This window comes from Chelonoidis abingdonii, chromosome 3 (genome assembly GCF_003597395.2).
Source record: "Chelonoidis abingdonii isolate Lonesome George chromosome 3, CheloAbing_2.0, whole genome shotgun sequence".
In the NCBI taxonomy this organism is placed as follows: domain Eukaryota; kingdom Metazoa; phylum Chordata; order Testudines; family Testudinidae; genus Chelonoidis; species Chelonoidis abingdonii.
Window position 1 is genome coordinate 83,543,466 of NC_133771.1, and position 25,055 is coordinate 83,568,520.

A 25,055-nucleotide genomic window follows, 5' to 3' on the forward strand; every position below is an offset into this window, starting at 1 on the left:
CCGCCCTCACTCTGCCTCTTCCTGCCCCTCTCCACCCCCTCCCTGTGGCCCCCACTCAACTCACTGCTCTCTGCCCTCCCCCAAACTCCTCCCCCAGCTGCCAAACAGCTGTTTGATGGCACCTCTAGTCAGCTAATTGTGGACACCGCCAGACAGCTGTGGCAGGTGTGTGCTAAGCACCCAGTAGTTTTGGAGTGAGCACCTATGCCTATATCAGTTTCTTTTTGTTATCTAGCTGGAAGTGAAAATCAGAGTATATAACTGTTGATTCCCAGAGCTTGTACACATGGTGGGTTAGAGATTCAGGAAACCGTAACCTATTCCACTCCCTCAAAGTAAAAATAAATAAATAAATAAATAAATAAAAAATATTAAATTAAGCAGGAATTGATTCTAACAGATTCTTCCATCTTTCCTGAGTGGATGCACAAAAGCCAGGCCTGTTTCCCTTATGAGTATGTACTACTGTGGCGCTTCATTGCAGATTAAAAGGGCATCAAGCACGGCAGTCTTTCACAGAGTGAACATTTCTATCTGTCTGGCAGCTTATATGGCCCTCATCATGAGAATATCTGAGCATCTTGCATGTTAATGAATTTTTCCTGACATCATCCTTGGCAGGCAAGGAAATATTGTTATCCCCGTTCTGAAGATAGGGAACTGAAACAGAGAGCAATGAAATAACTTGCTCATAGTGACATCGGACATCAATGGCAGAGCCAGGAGTTGAACTCACATCTTCCAAATCCCAGTACAGCAATGCTTTAACCACAAGACCATCATCTCAATGCTGATACTTATTTTGTGGATGAGATTTTTTTGGTTTTGTGCTCCTAAATCACCTAAGCACTCTTGGAAATCTCACCCTATAATTTCAGTAGCTTCTTCACATGTACATGCTTATGCACACACACAAATTCCCACTGCATATGCACACACACGCACTGCATATGCACACGCCCACACACACACACAAATTCACAGGCTGAGTCAAATTCATTGCCAGCAGCTGCAGGGTTTACACCAAGGATGCGTTTGGCCCCTAGAGCCTTAAAATTCTACCTATCCTGCAGAGGGCAGCCTGCCCTGCAGAATGAATGCCACTGAACAGCCGTGTTCCAGTTATTGTTAGGTAGGAGTTTTAGCAGGACTGTCCTTACCCATACGCAAAGTACGCAGCTGCGTAGGGCACCAGGAAATTTGGGGCACCAATTTCCTGGTGCCCTGTGCAGCTGCATGCTGCTCTAGCCCCTGCTCTGCCTCTTCCCCAGGGTCCCACCCCTGCTCCACCTCCACTTCCTGAGGAGTGCGGCAGGGCTGGGCCTGCACTCACCAGCAGTGGGAGTGCAGCAGTCCAGCCCCCGTCATGCTGCTGATGACTGCTGGAGGGTAGTTCCCCCTGCCCCTCAAGCCAGCTCCCCTTCCCCCCTCATGGAGGCCTGGGACCTGCCCCCCGCTCCTCCACTACAGAGGCCCCCCCCACAGAGGTCTGGGGCCCCCCTACTTCCTCCCACAGAGACCTGGGGCCCCACATGCCCCCCTGTGGGGGGGCTGTGTAGGGCCCCAAAACAGCTAGGGATGGCCCTGAGTTTTAGCAAGGGGAAGTTGGTTGGTTGGCTGTCATTTAGAGACTCTCCCTTCCCTGTAGCCCATGTGGGATGTTAAGGCTCCAGGAGTTCAGTCATTAACCACTTTGTTGTGCTTTGAGTCCGTTTTCAAAATATTTGGCTTAGGACTTGTAACTAAGACATAGTTGGAGCCTGAAAAGTTGATCAAAACACACAGATGGCTTGTTGTTGTTTTTTTTGTGCACTACCCATAGCCATATAAATGCTACTTATTATAGTTTGCAGGCCAAACACTTTGTTAGCATCGAAGACTTCATCCAGTGAGCATTCACTTTGATCACAGTGGGATCCCCTTATCTGGATCTGTCCTGGCTTTCAAACATGTATGGCTGATATCTTATCTAAATCTTCTGATGCACAGTTCATCAGTCATGCCAGAAAAAGTGATCCTTGGCCTATAAACACTCTGACTTTCTGAATCTCTGGTGCTCTTTGTTTCTTTCTTCCTTGCTGAATCCGTGCTGGCAAACAGAACTAAACACTTCAGTCCTGTTGTCTGGCACTTTTTTCTTCTAACTTGGGATTCATGCTACATTTTGCACTTGTGTTACATCAATTAAACTGAACAATTAGTTTTACAATTAGTGTAATATGTTTTAAAAGCATTTATATAGGAGGAGCCAATTCTACTCTGTTACTTTAATAATATAAATGCAGATTAACCTCACTTCAGTGCAACCAATGGAGTTACTCTGGATTTACATCTGTGTAACTAAGCGCAGAATTTAGACCTGTAAGCAACGTGTTTCCTGAATGATATAATAGTTTTCAAAAACTTTTTCTTTTATTTACATTTTTTCTGCCATTTTACTGGTGTGAGAACAAGAAGATATTACTTATAGCTGCACAAGCGTAGTCACAATTAACGTGCTCGAATGTTCTCTTTCAGAGCATCTGACACATTTGTTTTAGTAACTGTTGATAATTAAGATTAATTTTAACCCACACACAGTATCAACAGAATTCAGAGAAAGATATATGAAACCTAGACCTGTGTGTGTAAGCTTTTCTTTCCAGGAGATTAGTAATCCTATGGCCACGCTAAGAAAAAATAAACACAACCCCCCCTCCCCCCAAACCCTTGCTTCAGTAATTGTAAGGGGCTATATTGTTGCAATCCTCTTGAGCACTTCAAAGCCAGAATTTAGGTACACAGTTTGATTTCCCACTTCCCATGTAAGGATTTAGACGTGCAGGTCAAATAGAAAGGTGGTGTCTCTAAGGCTGTAAGAAAGCTTACAGGGGGTTTTGGCTACAAAATTGCGCTCACAGTTGTTAAAGTTTCAGTTTTGTTGTGGTCGGTTCAAGTATCATACTCTGCTGGCAGGGCAGGACAGGGTGGGGGTGGGGGTGTGTACAGAGCCTAAGCTGTTTTTTGTAACTGTGTTATACCAATATAATATTATACCTATGTAATAAAAACCAGCAGGATCTTATTAAGAGGGATAAGGCAAAGATGCCACATTTACTGCAAATATAATAATAAGGCAAAAGATAAAAGCAAACAATGTTGTTTAACTACTTATTCCTATCACTACTTATTCCTTATACGCACATACATATATATATATATATATATATATTCATTCACACAATCATTCATTCAGGTTCTGTATAGGTGTTATAGTTACCAGCCTAGAAGTTGCTCATGCCAAGTTACTGGCCAGGTATCTTGGTCATGGGGATGGAGCCGAGTCTGTGTCAGATGCACCTGATGCTCCTGGAGGCTGGCATCAGGACCATAGACTCAAAGTCCTCAGTCTTTAGAGCTCATTCTTATAGGAATTAATTCCTATGTTAGCCTATGGGAACCATTTAATCCTACTGTTGTTGGCTTAATCAGCAGATGGCACATTCCTGGTGGCTCCACACTATTTAAAGTGGCACATTCCTTCCAGGTTTTTGGGGTGGATCCCAGTTTACCCTCCGGGGGTTGTCTAGTGGTCCACTTGACACATTCTTCGGCCGATGGATCCTTTTTAGGCTGGCACCTCCCTAACCATTCACGTACATCAAACGTTCATCAACATACATTCCATATCTTAACCATATTTTAATTTACTGTCTCCACCACTTTCGGGGTGTGTTAATTCCTATGAGATTCCTGGCCCTGTAATCACAGAGGGTGGGAGTCTGTTTGTTTACATTGTATCAATTACAGCTTAAGGCTAGCATAGTGTTTACTTCAAGAACAAAGTCAATTAACTTGTTTGTAAGTTTTACATAGTAATAGAGTATCTTTCACAGGACAGATACAATCAGTATTTTCTGCAGACAGGAGCTTACAAGTTTTAACACAAGAACTACAAGATTTTTGTACTTGGTGAAACTGGGGGGGGGTCACTGTCACTTGGGGGAATCACTGTTAGTATCTTCTTTAATATCCCTACAACTGCCTAGATGTCAAATTGACAGCAGGATCCTTTACTTTGCAACTGGGGTTCGATATGTCCCCTTCCTCCCCCCCTCCGTGCCATTCCCCAAGGTGAGGTGTGTGTGAGGGGGGTTGCACTCTAGAGCTGCCCCAGCTCAGAGACCCCTGGTGGCCCTGTGTGGGGCTGGCAACAGCAGGGCTTCCCTGTCCCTGCCTTGTGCCCTGTGGGAGGCACAAACCCAATCCCCACTCATCACCAGTCATGGAAGCCAAAGTCCTCAAGATCATGCAGGAGATACTGCCGCTCAGTGAGCCTAGCCTCTGCCACCTGGTGGAGGTGAAATTGCACAAAGGCAAAGTGCAAAGCAAATGCGAGTAGGGGCAAGTCCAGGCAGCAGCACTTAGCATGGAGCCAGGGTAGCAAGCAGGGCAAGCCCCCTGAGGAGCGTGGCCTCGACCCACATGCAGAACTGGCCCCATCTACATCTGCCTCCCTGCCCCGCCCCCAACCTCATGCACTGAATTGCTACGCCACTTCATTGAAATGTGACTTGACCTTCCCTCTGTCATAACAGAGAGGCAGCAGACCAAAGTTCTGTGAGTGGTGTTGCAAAGGAGTTGCAGTGAGCATGGGAATTTTTGGGAGGCATTGCAAACTGAGGTTTCTGAAATTAAATATTGGCCCGCAATTTTCTTACAGCCTTCCGTATCTCCCTATATATGGAGCGTCCACATGACTACATCACCTCTCTCGTACAAATTGAGGGTGGATAGCCAGAACTTTGAGCTAGGCACATGTAAGCCAATATCTTCGCAGTTTGTTGTGTCTCAAACTTTGAATCCCCAGTGAGATTTCCATAGCCAGCTGGGATTTGAAAATTAATGGGAGACGTGTCTAACTTGCCTAGTTGGTTTTAAAAATTTCACCATGTGGACCTGATTTTCAGAGATGCTGAGCACCCCACAATTCCTAATGAAGTAGGCCTTTTATGTACACAAGAACCCATCTTGTCAGAGAACCCAGGACAAAGAAAAAACTAGCTGGGACAAAACCCTATAAGATATACAGCTGAAGTTACTCACTTCACCCCTATCACCTGTTGGAGGGCCCCTAGTGAGTTTGGATTAGCAGGAAAGCCTCCAGAAAGGAGGAATTGATACTCTAGCATTTAGGGCCCAGTTGTGCTCCCTCCCCCACACACTGCCAAGTTACCATATAACACACCCTCATCATGCCCTAAATATTGGGGTTTCTGTGTTTTGACATAAAATTCTGGAAATTTTCAAGGTTCAAATTTTTCCTGGAAATGTTGAAAGCTTTAAAAAAAATGTCACTAAATATTTATTTTAATCATTTTTTCAATGCTACACTGTGACTTTATGGCACAGCTAGTCCATTGTGAACTTTTAAGGAGTACAAGTCTGGAGAACTGCATTAAAAATAGATTACTTTGCTTCTTAGTAAACAGGTATGCAGATTTTCATTACTGGCAAAGTGTGGCTACTGCATTGCCTGATTACTCATAACTCTTTAGGCAACAGAATCATTGAATACATGATCTTACAGATATTATTTCAAGGAAAACCAACCACCATATTTATTATCTTTTTGATATACAGCAGCAAAAGGAAGTGCTATGTGTACGTCATATGACATGATTTATTCTATCAATTCAGGAGCTATGGAATGAACCCCTCTATAGATAACTGACTCAACCTCACAATGCTGAATGTGCCAGGCTATACCAGTTCTTACATTTTTTAAGAATGAAATGAAGCTATGAATTATTGGCCAATCCTGCAACCCTTAATCACATGAGTAGCCTTTACTTACACAAATCCCATTCACTGAATGCAATAAGACAGTTTATATGAGAAAGTGTGCAAGAGCAGGCACTATTTATGCAATAGTCCCATTACCAAACATTCATCATAATTTTGGTTTTGGGTGTCAAATTTATATGAGATATATGAAGGCAGATGAGCTTAAAGCAGGTGTTCAAACATGCCAAATAAGCCTGAGGGTTTCCTTACAACTTTATTTTACACCATCATATAGTACATTTTATATATATATGTGTATACACATGTTGATTCCAGAACAGTAGTTAGGGCAGGTGCAGCCCAGCCTTCTTCCCGGCCACTACCACTCTCGTTGCTCTAGCAACTCCCAGGTATTCCCAGTGCATTGTGGGCTGGGTCATAGATTAGAATGTTCATGTCCATTTCTGATTGTGGCATGCTGCCAACATTTTGATGACCACAAAAGTAGCAGAAGGGAAATGGCAATTTTTACCAGTTTATAGCTCAGCTAAATCTGAAAGGAATTTCATGGGATAAGCAAAAGGCATGTGTTTAGCCTTGGGGGCTTTCAGCTTGTTGAATATCAAAAATCTGCTGCAAACAGAGTAGGTGTTAGAACTACCAGTTCCCCAGAGTGAGTGTTTCATAGTATGGTGTACCTTGCAACATACCTCAATACACTGAGTACTCGCTATAAAACATATTTGAGATATATGCTAAGGCCTTCTAAGGAGAATAGGCAAAATCCTGACGTGGTATGAGAGGTTCAATTCTCTTGCAATTCTATCGGACAATTTCTGTGTAAAGTCTGGTAATTAGTATTGTAAATGACGTGCTGCATGTAAATTTGTCTGAAAACAGATGTAATTGCTAAGCTAGCATCTGTGACATATATACGTTACTGACACTAAATTGGTATTCAGTGGGTGTGCAAAATGAGTGCAATTACATGTCAAGGAAACAAAAAGGGGTATTATGTTTTACTTATGCGTTCATGTTGTTTTCTTGCTATTCCTTCCTTCCTCTGCCTTTGCACCTCCACTGAATGTCAAATAATGTGATTTACACTGCTTTCCAGTCACATCTATTTACTGATCAGTTGCCGTATTTGGGGTCGGGGGGGAGTTTTCCTCCGGGGCGGATTGGCGGGGGCCCTAGAGGTTTTTCGCCTTCCTCTGCAGCGTGGGGCGTGGGTCACTTGCTGGTGGATTCTCTGCGGCTTGGGGTCTTCGGGCCACAATTTTGAGGACTTCAGTGGCTCGGTCATGGGTTGGGGGTTGTTGTAAAAGTGGATGGGTGGGGTTCTGTGGCCTGCTTTGTGCGGGAGGTCAGACTGGATGATCATGTTGGTCCCTTCTGACCTACGAGTCTATGAGTCTATGAGGTATGTGTGTTCCAGCATCCTGTAGGCCACTGCAGAATTTGATTTTATGTAACTAAAGCCTGGTCTACAGTACAAAGTTTGGTCAACATAAGTCACCTTGCATCAACCTAGTTGTACGTTTCTCTACACTCAAAATTGTCTTCTGCTGATCTAAATATCACCACCGCTTCCCAGAATGGCACTGAGCCATGGCCGACCTACTGTGGTCAATACTGTGCAGCACAGATACCATGTGACCTATGTCGATCCTAACGGTCCTCTAGCAGCTGTCCCACAATGCCTGACACTGACCGCTCTGGTCAAAACTGTGAACTTTGCTGCCCAAAAGTTATGGAGACCAGAAGCAAACCGCCATTTTAAAAAAACCACGTATTTTTGAAATGCATTTTCCTGATTGCCCAGCCTGGTGAGCACCTCTAGCAGCTCACCTTTGTTGTGTGCAAATGCCCAAATGACCTTGCTGGCTACATGCTCCAGACATGCTCCTGCTTTGTGGTGTTGGATCTCCTGGACCTGTGAGGAGAAGAGGCGGTGCTGGCACAGCTATGGAGCAGTCATAGAAACGTGGACATCTATAAGCAGATTGCACAGGAGATGCAGGTGGAAGGGTATGACAGACTTGCTGCATGGAAGCGAAAGAACTGCTTCAGGCTTACGAGAAGGCCAACGGTTGATCTGGTGCTGAGCCTCAGCCTTGCTGCTTTTACAACGAGCTGCATGCCATGCTTGGCAGAGCTCCACCAACCCTACAGAGCACCATGGATACCTCCCACAGCCTGAAACACAGACCCCTGCCATGAACAGTGGAGAGAAGAAGGAACATTGCGGTCATGTGATCACAGGGTCCAGCTATGTTGCAAGCCAGGATCTGTTCAAGACTCCACCAAAATCTAGTCACTTCTGTCAACTGAACACAGGTGAGCCAGATGCAGGGGAAGGAACCTGGGGTAAGTGTGTGAATGCATTTCCCATTGCATTACAATGTTTATATGTACAGATGGCACCTGACCCCAATGTAACTGGACACAAGTATAAACTTTTCATTAAGTTCCTTGTACTAGAAAAGGTGGCGGTACAAGACAGGGATTGTTACTATCTACTTTTCATTCCCCTGTACAGTTAGGCGGGGGAGCATGTGGCAAGGATGTCCCCTGAATCCTCCTGAGACATCTCAATGAAACTTCTATGGAGGTGCTTTGTAATCCTCTCCCAAAGGTTTCTAGGGATGACAGCCTTATAGCTTCTTCCACATTCGGATACTTTCCCAGGTCAGTCCAAAATGACTTTATCAGGAACCATTGCAGAAAACAGGCTGGCAGCATACAGACCCAGGCGGCTTCGGGATGCCAGCGGCAACTGTGCTCTGTCTGTTTTCGTTACCCTCAGGAACAAAATATCAGCTAAAATCACCACCACCTGTGGAAAAGAGTGCCAGTGCTCCATGCCATTACCCTGCAGTCATCCATGGAAATAGGGGATGAAATGGTATTGTTTCATGCAAAGAAACGTGTTCTGCAGTTTAACTTTTGCTTTCCGTTGTGACTGTACGGACAATGGTACCTCAGTGTGTTTTGTCTATAGCTGCTGCCACGGAATGCCTGAACACGATAAGGAAGAGAAAGAAGAGGAGACGGCCAGGAAGATGTGTTCAGTGAAATCCCCTGCAAGCCAGTGCTACATCGGACCATAATCAGAAAGACTTGGAGGGTGAACATTGCAGAAGAAGGAAAGAGCAGACAGGAGAAAGGCCCAAAAGTCCTGGCAGGAAAAGGAGAGGGAGATGCACGAGGACATAATGGGGCTTCTCTGGCAGCAAACAGAGATGCTTCAGATGCTTGTGGACCTATGGGTACAACAGTCCCGGTATTGCCTCCCTTTGTAGTCAGTGAATAACTCCCGTTTAGCACCACCCTACACTCCCCAACATTCCATGTGGCATCAGGGGCCACATTCCTACCATTCCAGGCTGAGGGCCAGTGAGAGGAACCACCGCTTCACATACGCTGAGCTGTGAGAGCCCCGGTTGTTGTAGGTGGAGCCAGTATGGACATGAATGTTCTTTCCCCTTGTTAAGTTCTGTTCCAGTAATTTCTTTCAGAAGCCTTATTGTATTTGTTTGGGTTGTTGCACTGGTTTTGAGATGCAATACAAATCTTTTTTTTTTTTTGAGCGGTGGGGAGGAAGGTAAATAATTCATCTTTATTACTTCATAACATATGTAGCAGAATGCCTAGCCCTCGTGAAAGCGCCCACAACTTGTTTTTCTACAGCAAGCGCCGCACAATTCCTAACACCCCCAAAACTTTCGGGCCAGATAGAGCACAGTCCACCACACCACATTACTGACTGTTAAAGTGCTCTTTCAAGGCCTCCCTCAGTCACATAGCTCCACGTTGAGCTCTTCTAATAGCCCTTGTATCTGGCTGTTTGAACTCAGGAGGCAGCTGCTCCACCTCCACTCCGGTGGCATGTTTTCTCCCTCTGCCTCACAGATATTACGCAGGACACAAAAGGCAGCTATAACCCTTGGAATGTTTTTTTTTCACTGAGATCCAATCTTGAGTAAACAATGCCAGTGTCCCTTCAGTCTACAGAAAGCATATTCACTGGTCATTCTGCACCTGCTGAGAGTGTAGTTGAATCTTTCCTTCCTGTCAAGGGAGCTGGTGTACACCTTAGCCAGAGGAGCAAAGGGTAGGCTGCGTCCTCCAAGATCACTATTGGCATTTCAACATGACCAATGATAATCTACAGTGGGCAAGAATGTCTGCTTGCCACTTTCTGTACAGTCCTGTGTTCTTAAAGATGCAAACATCATGCACCTTCCCTGACCAGCCAACATTGACATCAGTGAAGCATCCCTGGTGACCTCCACCATGTGCATAACCATAGAAAAGTAGCATTTTCTATTGATATATTTTGTGGCGGGTGCCAAAATAGGGATATGTGTGCCGTCTATCGCCCCAGTGCAATTTGGGAACCTCACTGCTGCAAATCCGTCCACTGTGTCTTGCACTTTACTGAGAGTTACAGTCCTGCTTAGCACGGCCCCATCGCACCTGCATGACAACAGTGCACCACCTTCACACCTCCCCCCCACCCCGCAGATTTCCCAACTCCAAAATAATTTCCCACTGACCGGTAACAATACAATGTCACAAGCTTTCACAGAGTGATCACAACTCGCTTCTCCACTGTCAGTGTAGTTCTCACTATGGTGTCCATGTGCTGGAGGACTGGAGTGAGCTCGGCACACAGATCCAAAAATACGGCCATTCACATCCAAAAATTTTGCAGATACTGCTCATCAGTCCCAAATCTTCATTATGCTGTGATCCCACCAGTCAGTGCCAACCTTGAATATTTTTTTCTTTTTGCTATGTCCCATAGCTGTCTGTCTTCCACAAAATTGTCATGTTCCCCCATTGTTGTAGCTCTTCCTGCGGCTCTGAAAATACTGGAGGATCGTGCGTTCTGTGTTTGCAATGTTCATGACAATAGTACAGAGCTATACGCACTCCATGCTTCTGTCAGAGATGGCAGGCTGGAGAAGTGCTGCTTGGTTTTGTGGGATTTTTAAAAATTGTGCCAAAAGTATGGGATATGGATGGCACTGAGAAAGTTGCATGATGGGAACATGATCCCCTTGCTCTCAGTCACCTCTGTGTGACTTGTTTCTGCCCTAGCATGCATTGCCAAAACTTCCCAAAAGACAGCATGCCAAATGATGCGCGTTGCACACTGATCCCTACTCATGGTGCACCACACTGTTCCTCGACATAAGCACTCCTGGTGAGTACATGCAGCCCTGACACAAGGAGCCAAGTATGCATGAGCATAAGCAGTATACTAACTGTGGCAGCTTTATGCTCACCTAACTTTCATCAACCAAAGTTTGTAATGTAGACACGGCCTAAGACTTAAACAGCCAACATCCTGCCTACAGATCTGCTAAGATTCCCAGGAAAACCTAGTCCAGCATGTACCATGCATGTCATGTTAGAACTGTTACTTAACACATCAATTAGTGTAACTACAGAAATGCATTTATAGCACAGAGCCTGATTCAAACAATCGAGGTTTTTCACCAATCTAATGCCTATGACTTGGAGTGGAGTTACTTCTGACTGACAGTGGTGTAAGTGAGAACAAAAACAGACCCTCTGTCTTTTCCATCTGTTAGAAATGTGGTTTAGTTTTTGTTCCCTAGTCCTAGTATTGTACATCTGAAATACATGCTGGTGAGACACACACAAAATCCCTCAAAACAGCAAGAGCAGCCACAAAACCACAAAAGACTCCCACCACAACAGTCTGTGGATTTTTAAAGTGTTTAGGGCTTGTCTACACTTGAAAGTTAATTTTGATTAAGGTAGGGTGTGTTTTTAAAGCGCTAGGCCAGGGGTAGGCAACCTATGGCACATGTGCCAAAGGCGGCACGCGAGCTGAATTTCACCAGCACTCACACTGCCGGGTCCTGGCCACCGGTCTGGGGGGCTCTGCATTTTAATTTAATTTTAAATGAAGCTTCTTAAACATTTTTAAAACCTTATTTACTTTACATACAACAATAGTTTAGTTATATATTATAGACTTCTAGAAAGAGACCTTCTAAAAACGTTAAAATGTATTACTGGCACGCGACACCTTAAATTAGAGTGAATAAATGAAGATTCAGCACACCACTTCTGAAAGGTTGCCGACCCCTGCACTAGGCAATTCCTGGATAACTCCATGTGTAGACAAGCCATTAGTCTTAGTTTTTAAATACATACATGCCTAAAGTCAAGCATCTCATTAAAACTTGCTTGATTTTTAGATGTGCTGCATACCTCCAACTCCCACCTACTTAAAAGACAGCTATGACTGTTCGGGCACCTCTGAAAAATCACTGTGTCCAGATGCCTAAATATGGATTGAGATGTCTAACTTTAGGCACCTCTTTTTGAAAAATTCCATCCTAGGGCTTGTCTTCACTACTGGGGTAAGTCGACCTAAGTGACGCTACTTCAGCTACTTGAATAACATAGCTGGAGTCAACGTAGCTTAGGTCAACGTACCCCGGTGTTTTCACTGCATTGCATTGATGGGAGACGCTCTCCAGTTGACTTCTTTTACTCTTCCTGGGGAGCTGGAGTACCAGGGTTGATCAGAGAATGCTCTGTTGTCGATTTGTGAATCTTCATTAGAAATCAATCTGCTAAATCAATCTGTGCTGCATCAATTGCAGCAGTGTCAATCTGTCCAGTAGTGAAGACCAGCCCTTAGTCCCTACAATTCATGAACAGAGGATGGAAGCTCCTACATTTTGATTTTTCTGGCATTTGGTGGTAGAAACCTGGGGTCAGATTTCTGAGATGCACAGCATACAATGTACCCTATTGGGAGGGGAGGCCAAAGTGGCTTTATATTACCTTTGCTCCCTTAGAGCAATGGTTCTTAGCCAGGGGTACACAGAAGTCTTCCAGGGAGGACATCAACTCATCTAGATAGTTGCCTAGTTTTACAACAGGCTGCATAAAAAGCACTAGCGAAGTCAGTACAAGCTAAAAATTCAAATTCTTGTTTATACTGCTCTATATTCTATACACTGAAATGGAAGTACAATATTTATATTTTATATTCCACCTGATTTATTTTATAATTAAAAATGGTAAAAATGAGAGAGTAAGCAAGTAGTCAGTAATAGTGTGCACTTTTGTATTTTATGTCTGATTTTGTAAGCAGGTAGTTTTTAAGTGGTGTGAAATTTGGGTATGCAAGATGAATCAGACTCCTGAAAGGAGTACAGTGGTCTGGAAAGGTTGAGAGGCACTGACTTAGAGTAGTGTTGAGGCTGCTCTCATTCATAGCAGCCTCCACAGGGCTGCCCCACAGTCCAGCATCCCCTGTGGTATGAGTGCTATGGGCATGTCAGGGGCTGCAGGTGCAGACTCTGTGGCTTATGTCAGGTCCACGTGGTCCTTTGTGGCTCTTTAATGTCCCTCTTTGCCATCAGAAGGGCATGTAAAGGGTTGGGGCAAGAGCCAGTTTTGCTTCCCTACCCAGTTATGTTATATAAATAGTTGGGTGGGTGGGAGGGTGCAGTTAATTAGTTTAAATGGAAGTTGATAACTTCTTAACCATAGGGTCCTAAGAGCTCCTTGTGGAAATGAACTACTTTCTCCTCAGGTCCAGTTAAGATTTAGTTGCAAGAGGATGTAAGATTCAAACACAGGAGGAATTGTTCATAAGGCACTTGGAAATCCTGCCACACTTTCTAATGAAAAAAGTCATTTATTTTTCTATAGCAGAACAATGTCCCAGTTTAGAATCTATAATGTTGACTGCTAGGGAAGGATTAGGTTTAGATTAATGTGTGTGACATAGGCATTATTCTGTGTTCCCTGTGCTATGTCAGTAGCTGTGTCTGTCTGCCGGGAATGTGCTACACACAAAATATTTTAAAATTCCTCTTTTTAAAAACAGTAAATAGGTCAATGTGTACTTTCTGCCCAGTTAAATTAATTCATTGTTAGGTAATAGATATTTTGTGTGATTAATTTTCATATTTTGGTGCACACTGTTAGATCAGAGAATTTTTTTTTAACGATATATATATTATGGTACACTGGCTCATTCTGATAGAGTATTTTCTGTACAAAATGGGTTAGTAAAATGTTTCTGTGCTGAGGTCTTGCATGCTAAATTTAAGAAAGGATTTTGGTTACCAATTTCTAAACGTCTGAAAAACTGTTGTTAATTCTCCAATTCCATTGACAGCTTTATGTTAGATATTTTAAATGGAACCACTTTAATTTAAGGTCATAATTGCTTGCCAGTGTCAAATATCAAAGCTCACAGGGAACATCATTCTGTTTTTTGTATATATTTTTTTAAATGTAAGTGAGTTGGCTCCTAACTTAAGGATTTATCTGAGTTCATAGTTCAACGTTTCACACCTGAAACATATAATTTATGTGACTCTTTTCGACATGGTGTGTTTAAATGGTTAGTGAATTTGAAATGGCTCTATCATCTAGTAAGAAAACGCACATTTTTAAAGTGTGCGTTTTCATTCTGTGCTGTGTTAGTGCTGTGGACTGATACGTATTTTACCTTTTAAAATCTGACATGTAAATATTGTATTCTTTTATTGAGATTGCACATTGTAAAATTGTTTCTCAGAAGTTCTTAACTCCTGCTAGAGGGAAAAAAACTGTGTTCATGCACTGTTTAATTGTTACAAATCAAAGTACAGCCAAAGCATTTTTCTTTCAACAGACATATTCCATACCCATTTTTTATGTGGTTGTGTGAAAATAATTTCCCTCCCTCTCTGCAAACTAGACTGAGTGAACAGTGTAGATAAGATTCCATGGAAAGGAAAGGAATTGTCAGAGAAGTTTTTTCAAGAGCTAATGTCTGTGTGGTCCTCTCCATTTTTAGAAGAATAATAAAATGGCTGAATTCTATATGGGTCTGTGTGGTTAAACCACCATCTTAATTTTATTGTTCTGGTTGCTTCTTATCAGAAAAAAAAATCTTTTAGTAAGCCATAGTAGCTCATTTTAAACCAATTATTTCCCCCCAAAACTTAACCTCATAGTATCACCAAATGCCTGATTTATCAGACAAATGCTCTGCCTGGTTTGTTAGCTCCTTTGTTGGGAAAAAAAAATCATCAACAAAAGAATATAACTTATTGATATTACTTCTAAAATACACTAGGGAGAACAGATTGAGTTAGAACTAACCACATGAAACTATTCAGTCGGATGAGTTTACAATTAGGCATTTCATTTTTTGTAATGAGCACATACATCCATGCTATGTTACTGGAAACCATGCAGAAAGTGTCTTTGTGACAGCATATCGGGGTTATCTAAATGTGGGGAAAAGGCAGTCTTAGGAGAAGAGAGAGGCTTTTAAACAGCCTCTACAGAAATTTAACCTCTTAGATCTTGCTTATTATCCTTGTGGTATAAGATTTTTTATTTTGGAGGGGGAGGGGATATAAAGGTGAGCAGATCAGCTTTTCATTCATCTCAAAAACCTAGTGAAGCTGTGAATTTTCAAACAGAATTTTACCTTAAAAGTTCCACTGTTGCAATTAATTTCCCCAGCATGGACCCCCTGTAGGCCGCCACTACAGCTAACAGGGTCCCTCCTGCGTGGGTACAAGGGGCCAAATTAGCAGATACAGTTGCAGGGTCAGGCCCCTCTGTTTGTAAACATCTGAATTTGATTCTAAGGTACCATAGTCTAAAATTCCAGCTGGGTTAATTTACGTAGTTTTCTGGTATGTTTTATTAAAATGATAGGAGCATAATTTAGATATAAATAAACATTTTAATGGATAAGAAAATACAATTTTTTTGGTGATGTTCTGTCTGCTTTAATTGAAAGGTAATAAAGGAAAGTGACGTATTAAATAAAATCAGTGTGTGAGACAGGCAGAGTAGTTTCTGGAAAATGTTTAAAACTCAGGTGGTCTTTTTCTTTGCTTAGAGCAGAGTATGTTTGTGGGCATGTCTTGTGTTTGTTACAGGTCTCACATTGGTTTTTTCCTTCAAGAAAGCCTGATCATGATGCCCTCCTAATTCAGACACCAGTGCAATAGGATTGCAAAGAATGCACACCAGTGTAAAGTGTGTCCTGATGTGTTGTGAAGCAGCACTGTGACATGCTTCGCAACTGCATTAATACAATTCCTATGCAATGAGCAGTATTTGTGCCATTATTTTTTAAACACAAGTGAGCAAGACCATTCTTCTGGGATTTCCTGAATTTTAAAATGATTAAGAAAATACCCTCCCTTTAATAAAACAAATAAACCTCCATTTATAAGAATCAGGATGAAGAGATTAAATGGAATGGGTAGCAGGCTGCATAGAATCTAGAGCTAACCTGAATTCCTGCCTGCCCTTCCCCCTTCTTTTCCTCTAATCTAAGGTTCCACATGCATGACCCTATGTAGTTTTCTTGACTGTTCACGTAGAACTTGTTTCTTTTGTTTCTGTAGCAGCTGACAAAAAATACTCTCCCCCCCCCCGGTGACAGTTGCTGTCTGTTTTCAAGTTGTGATGATTTTGACCTTATAGTCAGTGTCTCTTGTCTCTTACTGTTCACAGTATCTGTAACGACATCAGATATGTTCCTGCCTACCATTTATATTCTTAAGTAATATGAGGAAGAAGCCCTGTTTAAAACAAAAGTAGGTTAAAGTGACTTTCTAGCGCTCAGTCAGGCTGACGTTTTTACTGTTGATTTCTGTACAAAAAATTAACAAATAAAGGTCCTTTGGTATTATAGCCTGCAGCAGCAGTGTTTAGCCTTTGCATAACACGAACATCTTTAAGGCTTGTGTTTATCTGCAGGAAATTAAATGGGGTGCTCTCAGCTTTAGAATGCTTATTGGGAAAGGTTTAATATCCAGTCTTGGGTTATTAGAACCTTGAAATCATCCATAAAAATTATTCTTGATTTCTATGAAAAATGAACTCATAGGTTAGATGACTTTGGACAGGCTGAAGCATCTTTTAATGCAGTACAGGTCTGTCTCATCTTATGCTGGGGTTACGTTCCACAGCGCGTAAAGCAAAAATCGCATAGAGTCAAAATTACATTGAGTTTAATGGCGGGCAGAATTGCCCGCACTACAGAAACAGTATTTAAATTGTTATTTTTCTCTTTTTTGTTTGTTTTTTTCTTGTTTTTGCTGACCTTGTAAAGCTGAAATCGCAAATGTTAAATGCGCCTAAGATGTGACAGACCTGTAGAAACATTTCTGACTTTGGCTGCTGCATTGCCCTAACTGAAGTGAATGATAAAACATAGTGTCAGGGGCAGGCAATTTTCTTATAGTTACTCTCATCATATATGTTCTGTCTGTAATTGTTTACATCTGAACCGGGCTCAGCAAGGGAAGGTGTGGGTGTTCCCTTCCCCCCCCCCCCCCCCCCCACTCCCATGTTCTTCAGACTAATATCACTGAAGCCCTTGAATACTGAAACAATTATGTTCAATGTTAATCTTTTTTCCTATGTCATGGATAGTTTAACTCCCCTAGCATCGAATAGGATAATTAGAGAAAACTTCCCTGTGTTTTGCTTTCAAAACTCTCATTTCCTCAAGTATATTGTGGAGCTAATGACTAAAGAAAACTTTATTTGTAAACTTAGGTCTCTTAAACATTGCCTTTTAGTCTATGTGTCATGTGTTGTAAAACCTCTAATTTGCACTTGCTGTAAAATGTCATCTTTCAAAGCATTTAAACCACCAGCCCCAGCACTGTATTAGAAACCATTCACTGTTCACAGTGCACCAAAATGCAAATTTATTACCGGTTAGTATTTAAAGGGGGGGGGGGCGGGGAAGGAATTGGCCAGGGAACATTTAAATGAGTTAAACACTGCTGCCTGCAGCCCTTTCCTCCCCCGCACCCTTTAATTAGTTGTAAAAAAATCATGTAGTCACCAGTAAGTAATTTAAAGTTTTTTCTGACAACAGATAACACCATAAAGCTACACAATTATTCTCTACTCGTCTTATATATTGGCTTATTGTCCCAATCATATTATAGGTCAGCGTGAAGATGCACACAATTGTGCTGGCCTTCCTGGTTGCTTAGGTCAGCCGAACTGTAATTATGGCAAACTGTTGCAAGACAGTGCTGGTGTTACTATAAAACTGTTTGTAAGTATGAACATGAAAACATGAGTTTAAGTTAAGGAAAGCTAAATGCTAGAAGCGTTTTACTTTGCATTTAAGCTTCTGAAGGCATAGGTGATTTTAAAATGAATTCCAGTCATCAGTTTGGTTACAGTTAATATTGCACCTATTACATTCAGGTTATTTTTATTCCTATTCATTTAAGGGTTTTCTTCTACTTTGTAAAATTCTCAGTTTAACTATGAATTGATGGTGAACCGGTCTTTGGAAGGAGAAATGTTTCTTAAATTCCTAAGGTGGTGGGTTTTTTATATTTCCTTTCTCAGCTGTAGATTTTAATAGACTTGTTTTCTTGGTGTTGATTTTAAAGTATGTTGAGGATGTTATTAAATGATGCTAGACAGATTTCCTAAGGCTTTTATTTCATGAAATTTTTCATTCCTTGTGTCTCAGAAGCAGTCTTAATCTACCTCCTTTACTCAGCTAACTGTGCCGAGGCAGTGTTCACATTTAGGATAATTGTCATCTCTTTATCTATACTTCATGTTGTGTTAGGTTTTGAGCATGCAGTCACCTAATAAATTATCACAGCCTATTAAGACTATGGAGGACTGTTCCTTTTATAGCAGATCTTTCCCAAGAAACAGAATCAGGAGTTGCTCGTGCTTGTTTTAGCATTGCTTTAGACTTCATGTTGACCTAGACATCACGTGATGTATAGTAGTTTGTTTTATTTTAACTTTATTTTAAAATGCTGAGTTAATCACCATGTTTCAGTGGTATTTTTATTTTGGATAATCACCTATTCCAGTGTTATTGGTTTGGATTATATATGCATGTTCAAATGTGAACTTGCTTAATTTTCCTTTGCATAAGCTTGTCTGTCTATTGTTCTATATATTTATGTATACAGTGTGTACACAAGAATATACAAATCTATACATAGATCAGCCTGTGCCTGTGTATCATAATGTATTAGGTTTCATTGTGGTGTAAGGTAAGAATATATAGCTGACACATTAGCAATTACAAGCAGTTTGTATTTTGAATTCTCAGCTAGAACAAAAGGGTTAATACCACATTTCAATGTGCATGAATGATACCATGTGGTATCATTTGTGTGCTCCGAGGTGGCTGACCATTTCCATTTTGGTGTCAATCCCATGAGAACGAAAGCATTTCAGAATGGGGTGTGATCTGTCCTGCTGGTAAGAGTGATTGACAAGGAACGAATAAATAGTCAGAAGAACTGAATAAATACCACCCTCCTGTTTAAGTCCAGGCGCACACGAACAGGCACATACACAATTTAATGCAACACTTCAACCAGCAGGCTGACTTGCTTGGTGACAGAAACATGGCTGACAAACCAAATTACAGTTTGATTATAATGGCTTTTTATTAAAACAAGCGCAACAAAAAAACGCTACCAGAAATTTAAGAAAACGTGGTGGTGGTGGTAGGATGGTTTTAAACTATTTTGAAAGCAGGATATAATGATAAATATAGATGCAAAGGCTGATTGAGGCCCCTGGAGTGGAAGTAGGGGCCCTGACAGCAGGTTCTTGGTCAATTGGTGAGGTGAAATGGTTCACTGAATTGGATAACACAGTGCATACCATAGTGACTGATTAAATTGATTTGTCCGTGGCTGCAGTCTACTCTATTACTGAGGCCCTTTAACCTATTTTCGAACTCTTTTGAGAGAGAGAGAGAGAGAGAGAGAGAGAGAGAGGAAGCTTCTGGATGAATGTGATCCTAAAGGAAGGAAGTGAAAATAAGTTAAATTTACAGCTATAAAATTCTCTCCAGAATTAAGGTCAGATATATAATTCCCAAAGTGGATTACAATCCTTACTAACACATAGATAAGAAGTCACAGAATAAATATCCGATACTATATAGAAAGAAATCACCATTCTTTAATATCAAATTTAAATCCTAACATCTTCCTCCCCTTTATTTTTTAGCATCTTTTTAGAACTTTGGGGGAAGGGGGCTTATAGACAGGATCATTGTCATTATTTTTCAGTTGTCACTCTTATTGTTTTATCTAGTGGTTTTACAGAAAGTTTATCTGACAAGCATAGCTATATACCAGTAAGAGATGTAAATTTGGTAATTTGTTTTGAAATAGCTTCAGTGACTGAGGGAAAGGAAACCAATATACAATGTTTAATACATGAAAACATTTTTACTAAACTTAGGAAATATCTATCATTTTGGTCTTAGAGAATAAGCTGCATGTGAAATATCTAACATTTGATTTAATCTTGCTGAAATATTGGGGAAATAAATGCTAGACGACTGTGGTTTGTAAAACCTTGCCTATTTTCTTTTTTTCCTTTCAACGGCAGAGGGTAATTAAGATTGCTGGGTCAGTTTACAATACATGCAAACAGACTCAGTTTGAGAAAGAGTTCTTCAATCCTGCTGGCTGATTACACAAAAAACAGATGTATACTGAATATTTTAAAATGTTAGCAGTTCATCTGAAGCCACCTATAGACTCATTTTAGGGTGTTTTTTTTTGTTATACTTCTAAAAAATGGGTGCAATTGATGTGATGAAACAGTGTATGCAAGTATTTAAAAAATACTTTGAATTCTGTGTATCATTTGACTTATTCAAGTTATAAATTGCCCTTGCAAAATTCAGCTTGGCCAAGGCAAGGAATTTTTTTGATCATTATAATGGGTGGGCAAGAATTGTTAGAGGGAGAAGGTTCCCCTTACTTGCTTGGAAATGTTCATGGCAATTTTTCAAGGCTGGTATAAACTGTATACTGGTTTTAGCAATTTTTTTTCCAAAAGTGATATCTATTTCATAAGCTAAGGCAAATATGCACATCCATGCTTAAGTCTGGGCATGCAAGTAGACAAACACAACAGTCACAAAGTTAAATATGTGCATAAGTGTTTGCAGGGTTCTGGCTAAAACTGCAGTTTTCCAGTGAACTGCAATTTTAAAATATTTAACCGTGAGTTAGATCCAAAGCCCACTGAAGTCCATAGAAAAGTTCGTAGTGACTCCAGTGGGCTTTGGAGCAGGTCTGTGTAAGCACTATTTTCCTTGTTTAACGGGTTTGTAAGTTAAGCATGGAAATCACATCATATGATTTGGTGTCACTTTCCTCAGTAAAATGGTAAACAATGAATTAAATGTATGCATGTGTAAGATGTATAATGCCAATTATGGAAACACAGCAAATATCTATACAAAGGTCAAGATGAATGTAACATGATGGTCCTATTACATGAAAGAAATTAATTTCACAGACCTGCATTCTGGGCATGACTTAACAGTTTGTGCAAGTATTTTCTTCTTAGCAAATAGTACAAGAATGTATACTGTGCACGTTTCAAGAAATCATAAATGTAGCCTGTCATATAAATAAGGATCATTCAGTGAGGTATTGCTTGAGAACTGCAGGATTGAGCCCTTAGAGTTAACAAGATTACCAGTATAGTATTTACATTCTGGCTGTGTGTTTAATCATTGGCATGGCTGTCTTAAAGGCTAAAGCCATGTAATAGTTGGACATTCTGTTTGGTTTTAGAAGACTTAAATTTAATTGGGTTGAGTTCTGAGTTTCCAAGGAAGAAAACAGTAAACCCATTTTATGACTCTCACTGTTATATTTTCAGAACCATGCTGCAACCTCTTAGCAATAGGTATTGCCAAAAGCTTCCTCCTGGCCTCCATCTCCCTCTTACTATGTCCCAATGATTCAGGCATGGAGAGGACCTTCCACTCAGGGAGTTGGGTCCATGACACCATTCCCCTTGCATCACTGTTGGGATCTGGTGGGTGAGCTGGGGGTGGGAGCACATCATTGCCCCTACCTTCTAATCCCTGCACATATTACTGAGAAAGGTAACAGAACACAGGATAGTATAACTTTTCCTACAGAACCTCCTCCGTGGTGAGAGAACATTCCTTTAAGGGAGGTCTAGGGGCAGCCCGGGGCCAGGAGAGTTCACAGAAATCTTGCAACAGCAGGCAGTGGGGAGAACCCCTGAGCTCCAGAACTGCCTCCAGCCCAGTCTCCTACAAACCTTCTGGATCATGGGAGGTTCAACTCCACTTCTCTGCCCCACAGAGGAAAGAATCAGGGAGGAACTCCTCTTCAAAGGGACCTTTGCAGAGATTTCCTTTCTGTTACCTGGTGGGGGAAATGATCTAGCCATTATCATCATAACATCCCCTTTGCTCTGTTGGGTGTGACTAATTTAGATGCCATACCATTTTTATGGTAGTGTATTCCTTTGAAAGGGTTGGGTAAACTGTGGGACTGTTTATCAAAAAGCATGAACTTCTTTTTTATCAAATTCCACCATATTATTCAACTTTTAACAGAGGACTCTTCTCCACCTAGTAACCAATATGGCACGAAGAGGTCTAATTAATGAGGATGAACTTGTAGGCCGTCATAGCCTAATTTTTTTTGCAACACGTTCATCCATTAGCCAAGTTAAGCACACTGGCACTCAAACAGTTTATTGCTACAAATATTGAAGTAAAGATATTTAATCTACATTACCTGAGCTACAGACTTTATTGTGGGCACATGTTTGAATATTTGGTGCCCTCTAGTGGACAATTCTAATGTTATCAGCCCAAGCACTTTTTCCGAGATTATTTATTAACGGGAAATACAACTGGTACATTTTGGCAGAGTCCAAACACCCATTTTTACAGTTTAATAAACTATAAAGCTTATTTTTGATTCTGGACTTTAAATTTTGTTGCCTTTGAGGGGTACATAAAATCATTATTCCCTTCATATATTTTTCTAATGTATTTGCACACAGTGTCGGTAACTGTTGGGTCTCATAGAAAAGAGCCCTTAGAACTTCACCTTTTGTGTACCCAGGCCATATTTTTAAAGCTATTAAATGGATCTTTAGACACCTAAATACCTTTGAAAATCTGGCCTTAGGACTCAGTCAGTAGGTAGACTCCCACTGACTTCAGTGGGCTTTGAATCAGACTCTAATTAAGGGCCAGATTCTGTGTGAGTGATACCAAAGTGTTTGTGGAGGAAGATACTCATCAGTATGAATGAAGGTGGCAGAATCTGGCCTAAATGAGGATGAGATTTTCATAGTACCTAAGTGATTGAGGGGCACAAGTCCATTCACTTTCACTTTGTGCAGCTAAATCACTCAGAAACTTCTGAAAAATAGCTCACCTTAAATCCTTACAACCAGAAAATAAATACTATAAAATATTGAGTGGAAACTCCCACTGTTTTACAAATGTGCTGTATGTCTTCACATGAAATTAAAAATTGTTTACACATAAGATTTGGTTCTTCCTCTTTCTTTCTTAATGTTTTGAAGAATATTTGTATTGACGTATTTTATAACAGACTCTCTTTTTCATTTGCAGATGCTACAACTGTGGTGGCCTTGATCATCACGCTAAGGAATGTAGTTTACCTCCACAGCCAAAGAAGTGCCATTACTGTCAGAGCATCATGCACATGGTGGCTAACTGCCCTCATAAAACTGTTTCACAACAGCCCATTAGTTCTCAGGGAAGATATGAAGCAGAACCACAGCCTTCCACTTCTTCTTTCCTGAGAGAAGGGGGAGGGGCTTATGTCCATTCATCTCCATCTTATTCTCAGGAGGGAAGGTCAGAGATCTTAGAACGTTCAGGCAGGTCACCACAAGAAGCTTCTGCCAGTAAGTTATCTGCATCTCCTGAAGAACAAAGCAGAAGGGGGCCTTCTGTTCAAAAAAGGAAAAAAACTTAGAGCTTTGTCATAACCTTTCATTTTCTTTACCCTCTTGGAATGTCTACCTCATGCAAGAACAGGGGAAGTAATTTCACTATCAGTAGCTGACCTGAAATTTTAACTACTGTTGAGGAACTGTGAATTTATTTTTTTTAATAGACAAATCACTCCAAGCAAATTACATTTGAGCAGAGTGTCTTGTGTTTTACTGCCTGTATGTGTGGATGTGCACGAGTGCATGTGTCTCTATCATGTCTTTCTGTCTGTATGTATGCATATCTATAATGGCTGTCTCTATCTCTGTATATGTATACATACACACCAGCAGAACATTCTCTATTTCCCAGGATTCATCATCCATTGTGAAGCAATAGTCATGGTTCAGAATGTTTTTGGATACTCATTCCTGGCAGCAATCTTGAAACATGCTTTAAAAACCAGTTAAGATCATGACTGTTACTTTTGTGTGAACCAAAGGACACGTCACCTCTCAAAGCTGCCAATGATACGGTACTAAGAATACTAAGACATTCCCCTAACCCTCTATTCTGGGTAGATATTTTGTTCTTGATGCCCAAAGTGTAGCAATGTTGTTTTGTTCTCCACACCTGTCAAGGGCATGCCTTGGTTAAGTACGACTCTGTTGCCACAATCTTTCTTCAGGAGTTAAGACTCCAGAAAAGACAATGAATGTGTAGTTTCTGCGCTGAGATCTCAAATGTTGTGTTAAATGAATATGGCTTAATTTTAAGTTAGGTGACCGTTGTGTGAGGGAAAATGTGTCAGTTGTTCTGAACTGATTGGTTTGAGTGGTATCAAGCTACCACCCTGTTTGCCCCCGTTGAGTTTTGTGAAAAATCTTGGGGCTGCAGAAGCTGCTTCCCTTGGTCCCAATTTGTCCCCCTGAGTCAGTGTATAGATCAACGGGATTTCCCCCTTGTTTACTACTGAAAGTCATGGAGAGAACTCCCTAGGGTTTTTTAAGATAAAGGAAAAAGAAACACAAAGTTAATGACATATTGGGGTACAGCCTTGGTGGAGAATAAATCTATATGGGCACTTACAGTTGATCAGCATCCCCTGCTATTCATATAGTAAAAGTACAGTATTGAGTGAAGAACATACACAGCTGACGCAGAGAGGCCTTAGAGCAGGGACATGCAAACATTGCGACACTTGCCAGAAGCCCTAGGACTCCATCTGCTTTCTATGAAATGGAGAAGACTGCAGACCAGCCTCGACTCAGTACGTGCTAGGACTGCTCCTCTGCACTGAGGATGAACATGTCTGCAAGCCCCATTCTAAAACTCACTGGGCTGCACTTTAACCAACCCATGGCTGCGCTATGGCCATCCATAACCTGGTCCATTTGCAATTGGTAGATTAACAAATTATACCTAAGAAAATGTCCTTCTAACCATCCCATTGCAGATGTAATTTCTTTGGAGAAATCTGTATAATGCTTAA

At 41.3% G+C, this 25,055-nt stretch overlaps 1 protein-coding gene across 2 annotated transcripts in view; it reads left to right on the plus strand.

The window, feature by feature from the left end:
* Positions 1 to 23,606, plus strand: part of LIN28B (lin-28 RNA binding posttranscriptional regulator B) — a 132,005-nt gene extending 108,399 nt beyond the window's left edge. For both annotated transcript variants that reach the window (XM_032783568.2, XM_032783570.1), the window contains exon 4: positions 23,237 to 23,606. In XM_032783568.2, the coding sequence (XP_032639459.2) occupies positions 23,237 to 23,606 (370 nt within the window). The remainder of the gene's footprint in view (positions 1 to 23,236) is intronic.
* The last annotated feature ends 1,449 nt before the right edge of the window (positions 23,607 to 25,055 follow it).